This window comes from Mixophyes fleayi, chromosome 4 (genome assembly GCF_038048845.1).
Source record: "Mixophyes fleayi isolate aMixFle1 chromosome 4, aMixFle1.hap1, whole genome shotgun sequence".
Taxonomy (NCBI): domain Eukaryota; kingdom Metazoa; phylum Chordata; class Amphibia; order Anura; family Limnodynastidae; genus Mixophyes; species Mixophyes fleayi.
The window spans coordinates 335139663-335157536 of NC_134405.1; the positions used below are offsets into that span (position 1 = coordinate 335139663).

Sequence of the window (17874 nt, forward strand, 5' to 3'; positions counted from 1 at the left end):
GGATGGATGCAGGATGAGGTGGAGTTGTGGGATGTATCCTACATCCATCCCATCCCACAACTCTCCATATCATCCTGTATCCAATGATCTAACAACTCTCCTTCTCGCCCTGCACCAGACCACTCATGATATGTTACTCTGTGCAGTCAAACAGCTAACACCATCCATGTCCCCAATTCCATTCCTCCTCTCCACCAACCACTATACAGACCACTTATTCCTGTACCACATCTCTCCGGACAGCTACGTCCAGGACATCCGGCTACACCAGAAGCACTCCATCAAGTGATTATATATATATGAAATGTATCAGATGTGTTAACAGATTTCAGGAGAGTTTACAACTGGACACACGTCAAAATTGAAAGAACAGAAAAGAAAGTGTGATAGATCCATGTGGTGGTTCACAAAGAAATATACAGAGACCCCCCCCCCCCTCCCCCTGGGTGTAATATTGTTATTAAATAACAAAAATTACATTCTAAGTTTTCTTCCAGTAGAATAATCCCTTTAGTTTTGCTAGAGGGCAGAAATCCAGGTCTGAGTTTCAGCAGCAGATAACTGCTGACTGAGACCAGCTCCATTCCTGGGCAGCCACTTACCAGGAATATCCCAATGTAACGTGACACTACCAGTAATATATATCCCCACCCTGCCTAGAGATAATCCCCCTGCACTAACTCAGAGCCACAATCACTGTCATACCCACAACACAGGTGATAAAGCAAATCTTTCAGGGGGACCCAGCTCAATCTTGTGCAGTAGGAAATTGCAGCTATATACAAAAAAAACCCTACTTTTATTTTATGTTATTGAGTTTTGTATAAACGGACACGCAGGGGCGCATCAAAGCATCATTTTTGGGCCTTGTTTAGAGTCTGATGCATTTGCGCTTCAAAGTTTAGGTCTAAGTTGTCACCAAAAAAAGCGGAATCACGTGCGCCCATATTTGGTGGGAATCTTCCTATAGGTCTGTGTGGCCGTCAGGTCCTAAGCCCTAAATCGATTCGTACCCTCTGTACCCGACGTGGACTTGCACAACAGTTGCTAGAACTGTGGAAAGATAAACAGAAGGACTGGAATACATAAACAGATTTCTGTATGTCACTGCTTAGTCCACGTGCGACACACCTGCCACGGGCCAGATAACGCTGTGTGACAAAGTTTATCTCTGTGTGAGACTCAGAATTCCAGGGCTGGCGTTTATTGGGCTGTAAAGAAATCAGGTTTCAGCTGTTGGTGCACGTGAGGATGTTGTGTGCCCTGTGGCAGTAATTGTTTTACGGCCAGTGACATTGTAACCTGTGAGTATGAGGGTGTTTCCCGGGGTGTGTGGAGGTTTTTCAAATGCTCTCATAAAATCCTGATATATCCTCGGATCACTCTCCTATTACTCTGTTCCATTTAGCTTTTGAACACGTTTGGATCCCTAAAGAGGACGCAGCTCTTACCAAACTCTTGGATCCGTATACTTATATTTGCAAAGCCGTGCTGACTAAACAGGCATCCTAGGCCCATACCTAGGTCTAAGCCTAGTTCAACCCAGAAATGGCTTTATTTCCGTTGGCATTTTTTTTGCTACTTCATTTATACCAACCTCATATTTTCCCCGGAGGATCATCATCATCATCACCATTTATTTATATAGCGCCACTAATTACGCAGCGCTGTACAGAGAACTCACTCACATCAGTCCCTGCCCCATTGGAGCTTACAGTCTAAATTCCCTAACATATACACACATACAGAGAAGAGAGAGAGACTAGGGTCAATTTTGATAGCAGCCAATTTACCTACGCAATGGGTTTTATCTTAATATGCGGTCACTTGCTTTGCACTTAAAAACACAAAGATGCATCGTTTAAAATCTAGATCGTAACCACCCTTAGGTCCATTTGTTTCCAGGAAATATACAATATTGTTTGAATACGCTGCATTGTCAATAACGGTAGACGTTTGAAGGAGAAAGTCAAAGGTTACGAGGCTGTAAAGTTGCAGCAGATGAGAAGCAGTAAAACAATTATCTCAGGTGTCAGAGAGTTGTAGGAACATCTAGAGAGAAGATCTGATAACGTCTAATGTTTGAGGGAGGGGTGATAGCAACTTCTGTAAATGTAGAGTGTCCATCCAAAGCTGCAAGTCATCAACATTTCAACATTAATCCTGGAGTGTACCCAGACCTCCGGCTTCCTATGGGGTAACTGAACTAGCACCTCTGTGAACCTCTAAACAAATCACCAAGCTCTTATCTTTGTGCAGTATACACTAGAAAACAAAATTAGTGTCACTTTAATCGTTTTTAGCTCTAAGGTATGGACCATTAAATTATGCTTTAGATTGTAAGAATTTATGTATTTTTTTAATTAATTGCCATGCAGCTGTAAATTGAAAATGCATATTCTAGCAGACCAGGGGGCTAATCTATAAAGCTCCGGATTTTGCAAGTTGACGATATTTGGGGAAAAATAAAACGGCTTTGTCTTTAAGGGCAGGTTTTTTAAGGCTCAGAATCAAACAACTCCCCCCCCCCCCCCCCCCCCGAGCAGTCTCCCCCTCAACCTCAGGAACAGAACGTGACCTTATACATATATCGGATTTCTCAAGCAATGTATTTCGTATAACGTGCATTCTCCTGATGAATATTAATGTATATCCAGGCATTATAGCATAACCAAGTACAGAGGAACAGCGATAACTCTACATATTGTCAGCCTAGTTTTACAAAAAGCATAATAGGCTCACCACACGCTGTAATGAACACTTTTTTTTTTTTTAAATGATGAGCAGAAGAAGACTTAGGGCTAGATTTACTAAACTGCGGGTTTGGAAAGGTGGAGATGTTGCCTATAGCAACCAATCGGATTCTAGCTGTTATTTTGAAGAATTGCACAAGGCACACAATTAGGATTAGAGAAGGATATTCAGTAGAGGTGCCATTGTTTCCACTCCCTTCCCCATGATTCTAAAGTTATACAAACATCCCTTCGAGTTTTCATTAGGTACAAATAACGATGTAGGAGACTGAGCCTGTTACTCTTCTCATCTCCAGGCCCACGATCAGGCACCGTGTGAATAACAAGCACATTAGAACATCATTAATTACTAACTAAGGATTAGATTACCGCTACTTTATACAATCTTAACACAACACGCTCAAGTTCATCTCCAGAACAACTCATTTACCTGGATTACCTCCAAACTAAACACCGATTATGCTATAAATTAAACGGCGTAAAATATTAAATAGAGAGTTATTAAAACAAAATTTACTAATTGCAGACAGAGGAGAATTACTGGCTGCAAAATCACCATTTTAATTTCTGGGAAACGAGTTCCGTCACCGACAATTCCGTTCAGCGCTGAAAGTGCTGTTTAACATAATTGCAGTGGCAACAAATTACTCATAATATGACAAGGGGTCGTATCAGTCTTTAAATTAAATATAATTACACTGAAAAGATCTGGCTTCACATATGCCGCCCTCCTACACGTAGCAATTATAGAATCTGCTTATTTTATAAGGCGATAATGTATTTTGCTTTACAATCTGGGGCAACGTTTCTGTACATCGTGTTACAAGGGCCAACACAATAGCCAAAAATAAATTCACCAGCGTAATTAGAAGCGGGGAGGTATTTCCGTCTTGCATAATAAGAATTATGACTTATGTACATGCAATAAAAACATAAAATTTTAAAAGTGGACCCTTTCCTTGGATTCAAAGCTCACTTGCGGTAAAAAGTTTAGGTAAGTACAAGAGTCGTTTTTTAATTTGCTTTAAAGTGGTTGTTCATGTTCCATTTTATGAGGTTAATCTGACTGACGGCTCAACTTTAAAATCAGGACAAGTTTTTCAACAAAAACGCTGCTTCCGGTGATCAGTTAAATCATCCAACGTGAGCGATCTAAATGGAAATGAGTCAGATTTGATTTTACAATCTCAATTTAGCATCTGGGACAAATTGAGATAACATTTCCTAAGTCAAAAGAAGTCAAAACCTAAGTCTTCAGAAAATCTTTTATGCTAATTTTTGTACCGTGCTCTTAACTACTGAGCCGCTCTGTCTCTGTTCCGTATTTGCGGGCGTCTTGTCGCAGGTCGGATTTGTTATAAGGCCTGTCTGAATACAGGACATTAATGTTCTTAGACTTACACATAGTACATGCTTCAAACCTACAGTCATAGTGTGGGCAGCACGGTGGCTCAGTGGTTAGCGCTTCTGCCGCACAGCGCTGGGGTCATGAGTTTGAGTCCCGACCATGGCTTTATCTGTGTTTAGTTTGTATGTTCTTCCCGTGTTTGTGTGGGTTTCCTCCGGGTGCTCCGGTTCTCTTACTGGTAGGTTAATTAGCCGTTGACAAAATTCTCCTTAGGATGTGTATCTATGTTAGAGAATTTAGATTGCAAGCTCCAATGGGCAGGGACTGATGTGAGAGACAGATACTCTCTGTACAGCGCTGCGGAATTGGTGGCGCTATATAAATAAATGGTGATGATAGAAAGCAGCCGTATCCCCATCATGAAGGTCATTTTACAGTGAGAGAACTATCTGCTGCCCAAAAACAATATTCTTATTTTTCTAACATTAAAAACCTTAAAGGGTTTGCCTCCCCCACACTTGATCCTCATGTACAGAATAGGGGGTCCCCTGACACCACCGGAGGTTGCGAGCTGGACCGCGCAATTCATATCAAAGCGGCCGGTGCATCTCGTGACGCAGGGCTCAATCATCCAGTCTGATTCAGCAGAACATAAGAAAATGATCCTTATGGGGGGGAGGGGGCAGCCCCTGTAACATATTTATTCTGCTATCCGTATATTATCTGCTAACTACTTACAGTGATCATTTTAGCCACAAAGCTCTCTGGGCCCGTATATTCCGTTGGGTCCTTCACCTTGACCAGGACGATGAAGTATAAGTAGTGCCACATACAATGTTCTGATAAGATGTGCTCCTCGAACGAGACAGTCTTATTGTCAAATTTGTCTCTCTCGAGACCTGTGAGCAGGAAGAGAGATAGAAATAATGATTTAATAATAAACAGACACAACAGATACATCGATGATTGACAATTCTCATTCCTAGGGCTGAACCTTCAGAGGAGCTTTGTTTATTTAATTCCAGCTAATTCAGGTGAATATTCATAGAGTATTATAGTCAGTGCAAGTAATGTACCCTTTATAAGTGATTATATGTTCAATACCGAGACAGGAGAAATATTATTCCTAATCGTGCAGAGATCGTTCAGATCGTGGCCCTCCAGCTGTGGCAATAGCCTGGGGCTAGAAGAGCATGCTGGGACTAGTAGTTCCACCACAGCAAGACATCTACAGGCTGCCCATGGTTCATGCTGACCCGCAGCGCAAATCACATTTCATGTGCACAGAAAATGCAAGTACGCTATATAGAGGAGAGCGGACCATTGAAATGTAAGATAGAATGATACTCTATGACGACACAATTCCCTGGTCCCGCTCTGCAGCCGACTCACCACAAATGAAACATGTCGTCTTGAGGATCTCCTCCTTCTTCTGCTTCTCGCTCCTCAAATCAGCAAACGTATCGATGATGACCCCAAAGATGAGATTGAGGACAATTATAATGACGATGAAATAGAAGAGAAGATCATACACGACTCTGGCGGCGAAGAGAGGTTCCTGAAAGACGGGAGACGGTGAAGAAACATTTGTTGCCTCAGGATTGTGTACTCGTTAAACGTGTCACTAGAGACGTGCTGTATGCGACTTAGAAACAAACTACTGTAGATAACTACGTTACTTGACGTGTCCACACTCCCGGATTGTCTAGGAGACTTCCGAGTTAGGTGGAGTAGTCAGTCCATACAGTGCATTCTACAATTCATATTTCACAAATGAACTTTAAATCATTCTATCGTGCACATTCTACCATACACTCTGCACATTCCATCCTGTGCATTCTAATTCATTTTGTACATTTTATCATTCTGTCTTGCACATTCTACCATCCACTTTCACCTTGTACTCTACATCATTCTATCTACATCCTCAATCCTCCATCTGGAACATTCTATCATTCCATCCTGAACATTCTACAATCTATATTTCACCTTGTACATTCATTCTCTCTATCTTGCACATTCTATCTTCCATATTTCACCCTGTACAAAACATAATCTGATCCTGAATATTTCACCTTGTGCATTTTGTCTTCCATATTGCACTTTGAACATTACATCATTCTATCCATCCATTCTCCATTCAATCATTCTACCCTGTTCATTCCATCGCCTGTATGGCAATAGGTCTAAGTACTAATGGCCTAATGTAGAGTTGCTATTTCCTAATACACAGACTTACATTTTTTGAAGGTTTCCGCAGGACATCTCCCACGCCGCCGCCATTTCTCAGTCCCTGATTCAAGACCGTCACAATGCACATGAGAAGCGTGTCACACGCCCGCTCAATGCCGTCTTCCTCCATGGTTGCATCTGCAATAATCGTGGTCATGGAAGTAACAACATAAACATACTATAGTGACCGTATTGGACAAACAACACTGGAAGGAAGCAATGTAATCAATAAGTACAATCATATATTCCTTTCTTAGCCGGGCAATCTGTATTTATTTCCCAAACTATTAAACTACATTTAGGTCACTAATTTTATAACACAAGTATTTAGTCCTAAAATACAGCTTGGAAATAGATATGGAAATGTTTCAGGGGCTTATCGGAAGTGAAAAGACTTTCAGAGGAAGACATTTTTCTACGCACAGCAGACTTCCTATCAGTGATCCCATTGAATGACACTGGAGCCAGACAATGAAATAGCCGACAACAGCTGCACTCAACTGTACAAGAAATGTTAATATAATGTCCAGTATTGTTGCTTTAAATGACTTCATTAGGCCGCAGTTCTGTGGACGTCGTCTCCTGGATGCAGGTACTAGCAGGAATAAGCAGCCTACACAGGGATAAATATAAAATGCGTTCAGCCAGATGACTTTCAGATCTATTAATAAAGTGAGGGATACGCATATCGTGTCGCTCACAGACTCCATTCTGGCGGAATCAACATACGTGTTTACTTAACGAATGAATAGGGGGCAAGGCGGGGTGTGAACGATGGAACTGGAGAAATCAAATCACATGCAGGCAGAAATGTGTCCAGAGAAATGATACATAATTTTACCATCAATCTAAGGACAGAGGAACGAAGGTGTCTCTTCCAGCCCTCACCTGCGGCCCCCGGCCCTCACCTGTGGCCCCCGGACCCTTCCTGCTTTATTAACACATGTGTGTGTTATAGCGTGTAACACTTGTTTCAATAGCCCGCTGATAAGTTATTACAGGTAGGTGTAGCTTTCTTTGATTAATTGTATTTTAACTTATTACTGAGATTAATGTGCGATCCTTTATGCTTCATTTACACTTGCTTGTGTCATAGCGAACTCGGTCTGTAAGTTCCAATGAGGCAGGGACTGATGTGAGTGAGTTCTCTGTACAGCGCTGTGGAATCAGTGGCGCTATATAAAGAGATGATGATAAAAGGTGAACCGTGAAATTTGTTGGAATTTATGACTGAGGCTCAATTTTCAACTATTTACTCCAAATGACCTTGTTGCTCTGTCATTGTTAGAAAGAAATACTCTTTAAGTCAGATTAAGTTGTGCCTTAGATTTTATGGCATGTGATGGACGTCGACGGGTTTAAACATCCCGCTCTCATAGACCAAATTGGTGAGCGTGTGCACTGCTACAGAGAGTTATTGCATCGAGTCCTGTTTTTATGACACTCACTTAGGTTGGATAGAACGGATCCATCCCTTAGGTATCGCATGCCTCAAAACTGGAATGTCTGAACGCCATGGTACTCATATCATAGGCAAACCAAGGGGGAGTCTTCTAGTGCCTGGAAACCCCCCTCCAAGCCTGGGGCACTGTATAATTGAGATGGCTGGACCCTGCCCCTGCTTCACACGGCTCTGCTTGAAAAGGGAGAGCTGCATGCACCCAACAGTAGTGCAGGCAGCATTGCCCATGTATATTATGGGGATAGGAAGAGTTGGGAGAGCAGCCAAGCACTGTCTAATATCATCGCCACACCCCCATGCATGCTGGTCACGCTCACTGGCGGCGTGGTGTGGAAACCCCCCTCTACAAACCCTGCGTATGCCCCTGCATACATCATCATCATCAACATTTATTTATATAGCGCCAGCAAATTCTGTAGCGCTTTACAATTGGGAACAAACACTGATAAGACAATACTGGGTAATACATACAGACAGAGATGCAGCAATTTTATGAACATTGATCAAAAAGATCTTTTCACTGAGTAATTTGTACAAACAAAGAATACACTAAATCTGGTAACCTTGATATATTCAGTATTTAGGGAAGTACCATGAGAAGCAAACATTGCAACTTTTTTTTTATTGATCTACGCAAATAACATTGCACCATGGGATGGGTTTTGAGAGAAATATGGTAGCTTTCAGCAAGCAACTCCTGAATTAGTTTCTGAATAAGCGTTCATGGCATCTATAATAATGTTTTGGGAGTTTAGTTTCATTTCAAGGAAGATGGAAGAGGGATATTTTTCACTTGACAGCATGGAGGTGCGTAGTACATTTCCTGTGCAGCCGTTCAGCGTGCAGCCTCCCGCCTGGTGTGAAGGTGTTAATAGACCGCTCATGTTATCTCCCAGCTGTTCCATGCTTCTACATAATGTAGCTCCACAAAAGTCACATGTTAAGTCATTCCAGGGCTATCAATTACTCATTGTGAAAAGAAAAAAAAAAAACCCACAGGCGCTGTGCAGATTCACATCTGTGAAGGTGACTGAAGACAGACTGGGCCCACAAAAACACTTAAGCCCTTGAGAGGAATCCTTGTGTGCCCTACACGCCTTGATTTACGCTGCCTGACAAATTATCTTGTTTATGCAGTTTGGAGCAGGAAAAACAAACTCTAAGGAATCAGGGAATTCTAAAAGAGATACATAAATATCTAAATGTACAAAACTGAACACAGGGCAATTAGAGGGAAGTGGACGTTAACACCTTGAGAACCAGAGGGCAGCACGTGAATCATTTGGGTCTATGGAAGGGTTGCATTTTAGGATGGAAATTATTTTATATTCAGCGGTGGTTCCTGTGGCAGCCACGCTGCCAGCCTACTGTACACAAGAGGCGCATGGGCAGCGCGATTAATTAGCCTTATGGCGGAGAGGAGGCAATGGCAGCTATGACAACCGGGTACATGAATTGTCTTTTGGGATCTCTCTGTGATTTCAAGTGTGAATCACAGAGCTCATGATATCATTAACGGACTGGCTGCTAATTAAGTCTTATCATCCGGTATAGTCACCAAGAGAAATCTTCCCATTTGTTATATTTTTCCATAAGTGCAATTGATGATTTGCATAATATTGTTGTCCTGATGAGGACCTAATTATGAGTTGATAAAATAATATATGAAATGACAAATGATCACTCCCCAAGAGGAGAGGGGTTAATCTAATTTGTGCTACATCCCCCCCGTATCCATTGGCAGTGGCCATGCCCCCTGTTGTCAGGATTGTCGACAGGTTGGGATAGAAAAATGGCTCCAGGGACCCCCTTCTTATCAGCCTGTTTAATCTGTGTATATTAGTTACCTTGACATTCTCTGACTCATGTGTTACACATTGCTTATCAGCGATGTGAGGGCTGAGCTATACGCTGTTGGGATTGTTCAATGGTGAGTTTATTAGGCTCTCAGCGCCATTTACCTGTGATAGCATTATGTTGCCTAGGTATTGTGCTCCTAGTATTTAACTTATATGCAAAACAGAAAACTAATTTGCACCCCTTGCATTGTAACATGGTTTAGTCCAGGAGACTTAAATAAGAAGTTTCTTAAGTTAAGATCCTTAATGAATCAGGCCCTATGTCACTAATTACCTGTCAGTGCTATAGAGAGATCACAAGGGGAGACCTCACTGATATGCATGGATCTTGTAGAGAGCCCAGAAACAGATTAAATATCCATAAAATAGAGAACAATATTACTCTGACGTTTTATTTCTCTACCAATCATATCAAACATGTACTTTAAATCATAGAACACATCAACATTCTTATGCAGTATAATTAAATTCCTGCAGGAAAAGGACATATATAGGAAACTGACCTGTTAATGGTATTGTTGTTGCACAATCGTCCCTTTGACATGAACCCATCATTGCAGTTAGAGATGACGCATGGATCTTGCCGTTATCTAGTAACAGAAGATTGTGCAGTGGTAACCTTCTAGGGCATGTGTGATCATTAATCATACAGTAAAACCTTAGGTTAGAAAATTGCAGGATTTATAGATAACCAATATATGGAGAATAATATAAACCCAGACTGTACAAGACTTATGGTTTTTACCTCTGAGGCATAGATACAGCACAGGTCAACTCAACATACACATGCTAGTCTTATGCCAATCTGAGAGCCGGAGAGATTAAACCGAATTTGAGAGTCAGAGTGAATGATACAGATTTTAGAGTCATGGAGATTAATCTGGATCCGAGATCCAGAGGGGTAAATCTGCATCTGAAAGCCAGAGAGACAAATCCGGATCTGAGAGCCGAAGAGATAAATCCGGATTTGAAAGTCATACAGAGAAGTTCGGATATCACTGATTTATAAAACTCACCTCTTATTACAGTATTAAAACATGCACCTTGGCTATCAGTCAATGTCACGTTATCAGACATGACTGCGCAATATTCTGCTTGTGTCATAAATTGTAATGGATGTTGTTGTAGATACATTTTGGCAGAGAAGTACAGAGGGTTTTTGTCTGCACCTTCCAAGCACCACACTGAGTCCTGCAAAATTAGCTCTCTGGCTGCTGTAATTGGAGCAGCTGCTGCTGGCCAGGAAAATCCTCCTGAGATTATTGGGATTAGAAAGGTTCTCACAAAACCAGTGTGCTGCTGAATAGCCGCTGAGCAACTTAATATGAGGCCGCTATAACCCGTCTATTGCTGGATGCTGATTTGTACCAGTGCGTTAACTCCTTCACTGCCACAGACCTGAGCACGTTGCTCCATTAACTCAATCAGTGCTAGAGATCTCACACTGTTAACCTAATCCCTGCCAGAGACCCGAGTGTGCTGCTCCATTAACTCAATCCCTGCCAGAGAGATTAATGTGCAGCTTCAGTAACTCCCTCACAGCCAGAGACCCGACCTTGTTGGATCATTAGCTCACCCATAGTCCACTAATGTACTGGACCATTACCTAATAACAGGGCTATTAACTATCTCACTGCCAGAAAACTGAATGTCCCGGACCATTAACTAATTCACAGCCATATAGTCAATCATGCCGGACTATATAAGTACTTTGTTGTTGGGCCAGGACCGTGCTAAACAGAGCAATGGTAGATGCCCCTGGTGAGGTGCCCCCAACAAAGCACTATTATTGGGGAGAACCAAAACAAGTCAGAATTGAAAACTGATGGTAATGACTGGACGTAGAGATAAGGGGTAAAATAAAACGTGAGTGTTGAGGCTAGTTTTGGGTTTGGAAGATTGCAGAGCAGCCTTGAAGAACGCAGGACCGATAAGGGTCTGTAACTATAAGGGCTCATCGCAGCAGATTCAAGTGTGAAGAAAGGACTGATGGGTAAAGTAAGGGTCCTTAGGTGAAGAAGAGCAATGGTGGTAAAGGTTTCAAGGTGAACGTAAGACTCGGGAGTGAAGAAAAGGATTGAAAAGGTATTGTAGGGATCTGGAGGTGAGGCAACGATCCGAGTTTAAAGTAGGAGCCAGAAAGGGCCAGAGGGTGAAGAAAAGGACTGGTGGTAAAGTACTGATCAGGAAGAGCCATAGGGTGAAGAAAAGGACTGGTGGTAGAATACGGGTCAGGAAGGGCCAAAGGGTGAAGAAAAGGACTGGTGGTAAAGTACTGGTCAGGAAGTGAAGAAAAGGACTGGTGGTAAAGTACTGGCCAGGAAGGGTCAGGGGGTGAAGAAAAGGACTGGTGGTAAAGTACTGATCAGGAAGGACCAGAGGGTAAGGAAAAGTACTGGTGGTAAAATACGGGTCAGGAAGGGCCAGAGGGTGAAGAAAAGGACTGGTGGTAAAGTACTGGTCAGGAAGAGCCAGAGGGTGAAGAAAAGGACTGGTGGTAAAGTACTGGTCAGGAAGAGCCAAAGGGTGAAGAAAAGTACTGGTGGTAAAGTACTTGTCAGGACGGATCAGGGGGTGAAGAAAAGGACTGGTGGTAAAATACGGGTCAGGAAGGGCCAGAGGGTGAAGAAAAGGACTGGTGGTAAAGTACTGGTCAGGAAGAGCCAGAGGGTGAAGAAAAGGACTGGTGGTAAAGTACTGGTCAGGAAGAGCCAAAGGGTGAAGAAAAGTACTGGTGGTAAAGTACTTGTCAGGACGGATCAGGGGGTGAAGAAAAGGGTTAAGGTAAGGATCAGGAGTGAAGGAAAGGCTGGGGATAAAGTAGATGTCTGGAGATAAGGAAACAGCCAGTGAGTGACAAAAAATGACTGGTGTAAGAGAAGGGACGCAGGGAAACGTAAGGCTCAGGTGTAAAGGAAAAGAAAGACCTTGCAGTAAAGTGATGGCTGCAGCAGGAGACCAGGTCCGGAACACAGAAAAAGCCAGAAGCTGCGACACGAAATCACACAGCACAAGTTATTTAAAAACACTCAGCTCTACGCTAAAAGGTGCCAGTCACTCAGACTGTTACTGACATCCAGGACATTGCTGTTCAATAAGACCTCTGTGAGGGGCTGGACAGACTCAATGTTCTCGTGGAACCGGCTGTGTCTGAAACATTGATTTTTGGGCAAGCAAAAAAATAAAAAAATAGGAAAATCTGAGAACATTTTTCAGACAAATATCCCACATGAACCTTGTAGACATAACAGTATATTTACACAGTGGTTACTTTTCAAACCTTTATGTTACACATTGTTTAGAGCGCTCCCCAGAAAACATGGGGCCACAAAATTAGTCTTTGAGGGCCACATGTGACTTGTAGTTTGCTAAATGGGCAGCAATTCGCTCACCATACCTAAGTCCGGCGTTGTGTTCTTCAGCCGGTCCACCTCCATGATGAAGTCGTCTTTCAGGAAGAGAAACCCGATAATGGAGAAGAGGTAGACGAGGATCAGAGCCAGCACTGCTGTCAGGATGATAGAACGACCATTTCTGGTCACACTTTTAATAACATTCAATAAAGTTTCTTCCCTGTACACGAGGTCAAACAGCTGAAAAAAGAGAGAGTCAAGATTGTAAAACGCGTGAGGTTAGTCCCAACTGATTACTGTAAAGGCAACTTCATACGGATGCTTTGCTGAAGTGAATTTTCACTGTCACAATACTTTATTCTCTCCTGCAACTTTTACTTAATATATTGCTGGGTGTTTCTGCCGTGTCTCTACGCATTTCATAGATCTTTATATCACTCGTGTATAGCGCTTTAATTATCAGTGTCCTTGGATTTGACACAGTTTTCTGTGGATTGGAGAGAACAGCTCCGTGCTATATCCAAGGGAAACAAAAGTAAACTATTCTGCCTGGATGATATAAAGGCCTTGTTGAAAGACACAGATGCAATCCAAAAAGATAAAGCAATGTACTTAGTAAATGATTCATCAGAAACCCCCCTTTATATTAAAATAAATAGCAATATTAATTTTCAAAGTTTTTTTTTTTACATAGGTCACATTTTTGCCTTCTGGTTTCTTAAACACTAATTAATTATTTCATCAACTCCTAAATTCTTCTTAAATCCACCTCCCTCCCCTCCGGTAATTTTTAAAGCAAGTGAAGTGGATACAGCGTCTGTGGTTTGCGGACAGATTTATTTAATACTAGTTTCCTCATCGCTATGTGTAAATTGATCAGGGGGTGGGGGGTGAGAGCCCTCATTTCAATCAGGAATGACCTAGAAACACAGGTTTAGCAAAACGTTTTCACAATCGTCAACTTACGCTGTTATCAAGCCTGAGAAGCACAGCAGACGTTTAAAGTGCGCCTGTCACTCATACTCAACGGAGGCAGCCATCTTTTCGGCTTACCCAAATATTCATGACAATACAGCTTATTTTGATACCACAAATTCATATCCCGAGTCACATACGTACCAGGAAGCTGTAGAAGAATTCGTGCACGAAGAGCCCCAGCATACACACGATGACGTAAACCACGTGGTAGAGAAACGCCATATCCATGATCACCGCTCGGTAACCCCGCGTGAACGTGCCGCGGTTTCCCACAAAGCTGACCAGAAACACCACTTTATTGCACAACTGCCAATAAAAAAAGGGAAACGGTTATAGAGATGCATAAGGCACGTGGAACATCTCATAACCGCTGCCGTTACAGGTCGTCATGCAGATAATCATACGGACATAACATCAGATTTATCACTAAACTGTCACACTGCAAAGAAGCAAATAATTGTGATTTGATGGACTGTGTAGGGAGAGGGTCGTTTAGCTACAAAAACGTATTAACTCCGTCACAGAAGCAGCCTGACAGCTAAATATCCAGGTAGCGGTGAAATTCTTCACCATGGAACACAGCCGTCAATCTGTTTTATTCTCTCTCTGAGGTCGGTTATGATGCCGTCGCCGTTTGGTACAATGAAAAATACACGTTTTTGTTTACTGAAACTGTATCACAAGTGTTTGTAGGTGACATTTGCTCAATAAGCAATCACGGAACAGACCAAACTGAGGCAGCGTGAGGCCGGGGAGTTAATATGAAGCCACAGCTTGTGCTCACTGAGCCGGACGGTTGTAATGTGTACACAATACACACCTGGAAATGAAACCATTACAGAGATACAGAGAGCAACAACGTCACAGCACAGAAATAATATTAAGCATATTATTTAGCAAACAATTGCAACATAAAACAACACTGGTGCCTTTACAAATGAAATTTACCTAGATGAGAGGTGCAAACTTGTTGGTCAAGACCTCAAGATGGGCTTCAGAAACTGTATTTGGAGGTCTCCTGATAATTTTAAATTCCCACTTCCCCCAACTAGCAGAACGGTGGGGTCTACCCAGCAGAAGTCCCGCCAACCCTCCATCTGCTGATGTTCCTCACTGACCATCATTGGTTGATGCAAATAAACCTGCGCTTGTTTCTTGTTGCACAGAAAATGTTCAGAGATTTCTGCAGGTAGCGATGAGACTCCGCTAAAGACCTACTTACATTAGCAGCTCCCAGCAATATCAGAGTAGGCCCGAGCCCCAGCGTATAAATGGACCTGAGCATCACGGACACCAGGAACGGACGAATGCCGAACGGCTTGGGAAAGACGAACAATATGGAGGTGCAGACCGCCACGGCTATCCACAGCATGACTGAGATCAACGGCGGCAGAGTCCCTGGAGAAATAAACAGATAACAGCACAGCATGTATGAGTAGATCATTTAGTTGTGTTCATTTTTCCTCAGGGTTTTGATGCTGGCTGCTATTCATGGTTACCATGGCAACCACAGTCACAGGACCCCAGAACTCAAAAATATTAAAGGGTAACTCTGCTTTCATGGAATGTTTTGTATCTTTGAGGACCCCTTTTTTTGTTACCATGAATCATGACAGTCCCTGAAAATAGATACTATTAGAAGTATGAGTAACACCTTTATAGAAGCTAGATAAAGTACTGGTAGATGATATATTACACCTATAGGCTATCTATATACACACATTAAACAGTTTATATCTATGCAATAGTGTGAGTGCAACAAATAAGTAATACTGTTTTTCCCACCCTTCCCCCTTCTACATTATTCTACTGGGAAACGTAAATAGGTTATAAAAATCAAGTAAAAAATAAAATAAAAAGGAAAACATACAATAACAATAAAGACAATGAACGTTAACTGATTTATCTGCCCCCCTGGACATAGCTGTTTTAGTCATGTATCTAATCTGCCTATAACAGCGCACGTCTTGACCTTTCTGCAGGTGGCAATTTATTTCGGCTGAACATTAGGACTTTCAAGGACTATAAAAGAACTTGTCTTGAGTTTTTCCCGTGAGCTGCCGGCACCGGAATAAAATCCGCCACCGCATCGCTAATTACCCTTTTCCATTTTCCATCCCGTGAGGGCAGCAGAGGATTTTTATTTAAAATTTCATTTTTGAGTAGATTGAGACTCGGTGATCAAAATGTAGTTGAGAAATATTTTTCACTCTTAACGATATGAAACGGGAGAAATCCCTAGTGTAGCCAGAAGAGGTTTTAATCACATCATTACCAGTGAGATAAAACAAGGGGGGACTCGGATACAAACGAGCCCGGGGACCTCTGTACGAGCGGTCGCTGTGGCTTTATTTGGATCTATAAGTGAGAGCCAGCGCAATAACTATATTTAGTATTCAAAGTGAAATTTGTCTTTAAGCTCTCTGACATTTAATGAAACTGGATTTAAACATGACAAAATGTGCTGTCAAGATACCTCTGTCTCTCCGCGGATGTGACCTGTCAATCTCACTTCCTTGAATCACCAAATATAAAGCTGTGCAGTTCACTATTCTCTATAAATTATCACAATTTCACATTTTATCTGATTTATAAAAGGGAAACAATAGTTACATCCCAATAAAACCACTTGAAGCACCAACACCCTCTATAAATTTGTTTTTATTTAAAATCAATCTAGTTATCTTCAAGAAGAATTATGCAGTTGTTCATTTTTCCTTAGGGTTTTGAGTCAAAGCTGTTATTAATGGATACCATGGCAACCACAGGCACAAGACACAGGATGTATTGAGCACACTCTGGCATGGAACCCCAGATTTTGCTAGTTGTGCGGAGGCGAGATGGTGTATAGAAATGTAATTAATTTGCAGCAAAGAATATTTTTTAATGGAGGAGACTGACAAAATAAGCTGCACTGTTCTAACGTAGTAAATGTTCCTTCGAGTATTTTGTATTTGTTAGTAACTGACCACACAGCGCCCTAGAAGGAGCAGTCTGTAGGTGTTAGAAGGAAGTATCTGTCAGACAGGGGGAAGTGGTTGGAGTGTGGGAGGTGATGTACTACAAGGAAGTGATTATTCACAAGTAGGGGGATCATTTCATGGAATTTCCTCTCCTTCTCATGTTCTCTCCCCGTCGGTCATATTTCATGAGATCTTTGCACAGTTTACGTCTTTCTAGCTGTAGGATAACAATGTGGAGTTTTAGGTGAATAATTGTTGTTTTTTCCACATAATTCAACAAAACAATAGATCAGGGAGTTTTCGTCTATTGTCGCCTATATTTGCAAATCAAAATTTTGCAGGAAAAGAAATTGTGGAAACTTCTGTGTTTCCAAAACAACAATTTGTATAGATTCCAATTGTCCCCTGGTTGCAGTGACGGACGTTTAAGATGCATCTCACCAGGGTTTGAGCAGATTATTGTATTTAACCGTCTATTCTTGCTTGTTTCGGGAGGTCCGTAATGGTAGAACGTCCCGTAGCCCAGGCTTGGCCAACCTGTGGCTCTCCAGGCGTTGTGAAACTACAACTCCCAGCATGCCCTGCCAGATAACAGCTGGCTATCTACTGGCAAATCATGCTGGGGGTTGTAGTTTCACAATACCTGGAGAACCACAGGTTGAAACGGGGCAATTTGCGTCATTTTTGCCCTGTCCCCTCGACGGAATCGCCGTTTTTTTGTCACGGGGGCGGGACCAAAATTATGCAAATTCCCCGTGAATCGTGTAACTTCGGTAGCAGATGGGCAGGATGCGGGGGACTTGCCTTCTCTCCCAGGAGTCCGGGAGACCTACCTGAAATTCGGGAGTCTCCCATAAAGTGGGCAAGTATGTATTAAATGTACCACTATATATAAGTTCACACAGTCAACTTGTTTGCCACCTGCA

At 42.2% G+C, this 17874-nt stretch overlaps 1 protein-coding gene across 3 annotated transcripts in view; it reads right to left on the reverse strand.

Annotated features, from left to right (window-relative positions):
- The window catches only part of ITPR2 (inositol 1,4,5-trisphosphate receptor type 2), a 180753-nt gene that overhangs the window by 14310 nt on the left and 148569 nt on the right, over positions 1-17874 (reverse strand). For 2 of the 3 annotated variants that reach the window (XM_075210447.1, XM_075210446.1), the window contains 7 exons: positions 15208-15383; positions 14127-14291; positions 13052-13247; positions 10158-10244; positions 6341-6471; positions 5494-5659; positions 4840-5000 (listed from right to left, as the gene is read on the reverse strand). In XM_075210447.1, the coding sequence (XP_075066548.1) occupies positions 4840-5000; positions 5494-5659; positions 6341-6471; positions 10158-10244; positions 13052-13247; positions 14127-14291; positions 15208-15383 (1082 nt within the window). Of the gene's footprint in view, positions 1-2914; positions 3906-4839; positions 5001-5493; positions 5660-6340; positions 6472-10157; positions 10245-13051; positions 13248-14126; positions 14292-15207; positions 15384-17874 lie in introns of those variants that run through there. The other variant, XM_075210448.1, reaches the window with a different exon arrangement.